General features: G+C 54.1%; 1 protein-coding gene across 1 annotated transcript in view; it reads left to right on the top strand.

Moving 5' to 3' along the window:
- Positions 1-1,360: 1,360 nt before the first annotated feature.
- The window catches only part of Baz1b (bromodomain adjacent to zinc finger domain 1B), a 62,199-nt gene continuing 60,002 nt past the window's right edge, over positions 1,361-3,557 (top strand). The window contains exon 1 of the mRNA XM_005344629.3: positions 1,361-1,467. Coding sequence (XP_005344686.1) covers positions 1,361-1,467 — 107 coding nt within the window. The remainder of the gene's footprint in view (positions 1,468-3,557) is intronic.

Below are 3,557 nucleotides of genomic sequence, written 5' to 3'. Positions count from 1 at the left end.
TCGAGACAGGGTTTCTCTGTGGCTTTGGAGCCTGTCCTGGAACTAGCTCTGTAGACCAGGCTGGTCTCGAACTCACAGAGATCCGCGTGCCTCTGCCTCCCGAGTGCTGGGATTAAAGGCGTGCGCCACCATCGCCCGGCTTAAAAAGATTTATTTTTAAATTGTGTATGTGTGCGTGCATGGTGGGGGTGTAATGCGCACTTGGGCAAGAGAAGTGGGAACCCCTGGAGCTACAGTTACAGTTTCGCGCTACCTGATGTGGGAGCTGGGAATTGAACCTGGGTCCTCCCAAAGCGGAGTACACGTTCTCAACCCCTGAGCCAGCCTTGCAGCCCTTCTTCCACAGATTTTTAAAGAAACTTCTACATTATCCTTCCCTGTAAGTCTTTTAGAGACAGGCCGACTGTCAATCTCCGTTTCGCAGCCACACCGGCTGGGGTCCCAGGCGCCCTAATAGGAAACCTCTGTTTGGGCAGGGTTACTTCCCGCCCAGCACAACTCCACCCGCGGCTCCCCGGGCGTGGCCGAGCGCGGCCCCTTTAAGAAGGGGGCGGAGCGCGAGTGGAAAGACAAAGCCCCTGGCCGCGCGCTCCCCCTCCCCCCTCCGGCGCACCACACGGACAGTGGGTGCCCGGATGTCGGTGTCACCGTGGGTGACAGATGGTGCAATGTCTGTGTCTATATGACAGGGCTGTCTGCTCTGCCCTCGTTGAGTCCTCCACCTTCCGTCCTCCCCGCTTCCTCCCCTGTCCCGTGACTTTTTAAGTCCGCCACCGGAGGCCCGCACGCCAGCCCCCGGCTCTTACATAACGTGACCTTTCACCTTTTCAGACTGCCCTCTAGTGCGCTGCAACCAAACTACGTGGCTGGGGCTCAGGGGGCGGGACTGGAGCGCGGAGCGGCAGCCGCTTTGAGCCAATAGACTACGAACGCTGCTCAGCCCTCCGCCTATCGAAGCATCCGTCCCAGGGCGCCACGGAGGACCAAGTTAGTCTGCGCGCTGGCCCGGCACCGCGGGGGGAGGAAGGGAATCTCCCGCCATTTTTCAATAATTTCCTCCGGTGCTCGCTGGAGAGGAGTCTTGACTAGCGGCGGCGGCGGCGGAGATCGGCGGGAGGCGAAAGGCGCCGGAAGGAGCGAGGAGGATATCTCGGTTTCTTCCCCTCGCGGCTTTCCCCTCGCTTCCATGGCCGTGGCGCGGTCCCGCCAGCTCTGAGGGAAGCCGGAGTTCGCGCCGCCCTCTCACCCCTCCCCTCCCCCACCGCCCCGGGAGCCAGGCGCTTCGCTCGGAGCCGCCGGGGCCTAGCTCTGCGCTGCGGAGCGGCCGAGCCTCCGGCGCTCCGTGCCCGCCGCTGCCGCGATGGCGCCGCTGCTGGGCCGCAAGCCCTTCCCGCTGGTGAAGCCGCTGCCGGGAGAGGAGCCGCTCTTCACCATCCCGCACACTCAGGAGGCCTTCCGCACCCGGGAGTATCCTTTTTCCGTGCGCGCTGTGGACGCCCGGCCGCGGCTGCGCAGGGCGAGGGATGGAGATGGCGAGATGCGGATGGGCCGCGCACCGCTCGCGGGGCAGCTGTCACCGCACCGGGCCATCCGCGAGCCGCGGTGTCCGGGCCCTGCCTGACCGGGCTGGGATCTCCCCGGCGGAATCCATCCGGCCGTCTCCAGCCAACCTTCCCGGAACCGCGCGCCTCCATCCTTTCCCCCTTACTTTGTCCCCGGGGCCTCGGTGACGATCGCAGCACCAATTCCCTCCTCCCCAACTTGGCTTCGGGCCCTTAGTGACTAGGGGAGGGACGCCGGGTTTCTGATGCGCATTTTCTTTCTCTCACTTCGTATAAATGAAACCGTCAAGTTAAGTTTTTGAAATTGTACCGGCGCGGTCGCGTGATCCGGCTTGTGCTGCGTCTTGTGTGGGCTGTGCGGGGACACTGATGTGAGTTGTGGGTTTTGTTTTTCTCCTCCGGAGTGGACTTTAGGCCAGGGATGAACTGACAGAACCGTAAACCACAAAACCCGGCATTAACTTCTCCCCCACTGTAGGTGAGAGGGGGCAGAAAGGTACCTTGATGGTCCTGGTGGCCTTTTCTTCCCCAGGGAACAAACAGGTTTGAAATTTAGAAGCTTCATTTTTCTTTCTTTTTTGAGAGAGTGCTTTGTGTTGATCAGGCTGGTCTTGAACTCTGTGCAGTCGTGGCTGGATTTGAATTCCTGATCCTCCTGCTTCTCCCTCCCCAGATGGTTTGCTTTCTTTCCTTTTTATTTTATTTTATTATCTATTTGCTTATTTGTTTATTTTTTGAGACAAAATCTTACTGTGTTGTTCAGGCTGTCTTTGCATAGCCTCCACCAGTCCTGCTTGAACTTAGTCAACCTTCCAAGCCTGTGCCACCATTCAGTACAGTTAGAAACAGGTAAACTTTTGAGACATCCTTAACGTTTTCTGTTTTAGGACCGTGAAACTGGTGTTTTAAAATAGCCTCTGCATTTCTGATCATTGCTTTAAGATTTCTGGACCAACCATAGCCACTTGGTTAAAAGTTGTATCAGTTTTTTGCACAGTGGGGGAAATGTTGGATGAATCTTTTAGGGCTTATTTGGGCTTTTTGTGTGTTCATTTTGTTTTTTGAGACAGGGTTTCTAGCCCTGACTGTCCTGGAACTCGATTTGTAGACCAGGCTGGCCTCGAACTCATAGCCACCTGCCTCTACCTCCCGAGTGCTGGGATTAAAGGTATGGGCTACCACAGCCTGTCCACTTAGTTTGAAAAAAGATAGGTTTCTGTATCAAACTTGCATAAAAAATACTTTTATCATCCCTTTTCCTTTGAAAAGACTAGATTTTGTTGTAATTCCTGCTGTACCTGTAGATCAGAAAGGGCAATTTACTCTTGGCCTTTGCTTCCGACATTTTTTTTTAATTGTATCCCAAGATGACTTCTAACTTATGTTTTGGAAGCTGGCCTTTACTGCCTAGTCCCCCTGCCTCAACCTCCAAAGTGTTGGGATTGCAGATGTCTACCTGCTCAGCCTGATCTTGGCTTTAATATAGTGTTTTGAATAATTAGGATAATTTCACTTCCCTTCCCCTCATCATTGGGGGCTTGAACCTAGGGCCTTGTACTATTATTAAACTATATCTTTAGCCCTCTTTCTTTATTTTGAGTAAGGGCATTACCAGAATTGCTGAGGTTGGCTCTGAACTCACCATGCAGCTTAGGCAGGCCTCGGACTTTTGGTTCTCCTGCTTCAGCCTTCCCAGTAGCTGGACTTAACAGGCTTTTACTCCAGCACCAGCTAGGGCAGGTTCAATTTTGTTAGCATCAGTTCTGAATTGCAGTGTTCACCTACAGAGAGTCTTGGAAAAGTAATCCCCCCCCCCTTTATACCGCTTGTATTCCTGGTTCCTCTGGAGGCCAGATGACAACTTTGGATCCCCTGGAACTGGAGTTAAAGAGCTACCATGTAGATGCTGGGAATTGAACTCAGGTGGTACTCTTCACTGTTGACTCTAGCCCGTGTTGTTTTGTTTTTTTTGTTTGTTTGTTTGTTTTGTTTTTT

The sequence above is a fragment of the Microtus ochrogaster genome, chromosome 2 (genome assembly GCF_000317375.1).
Source record: "Microtus ochrogaster isolate Prairie Vole_2 chromosome 2, MicOch1.0, whole genome shotgun sequence".
Classification (NCBI taxonomy): domain Eukaryota; kingdom Metazoa; phylum Chordata; class Mammalia; order Rodentia; family Cricetidae; genus Microtus; species Microtus ochrogaster.
The sequence above is the reverse complement of the archived record's forward strand: the minus strand, read 5'-3'. Positions and strand labels throughout refer to the sequence as shown.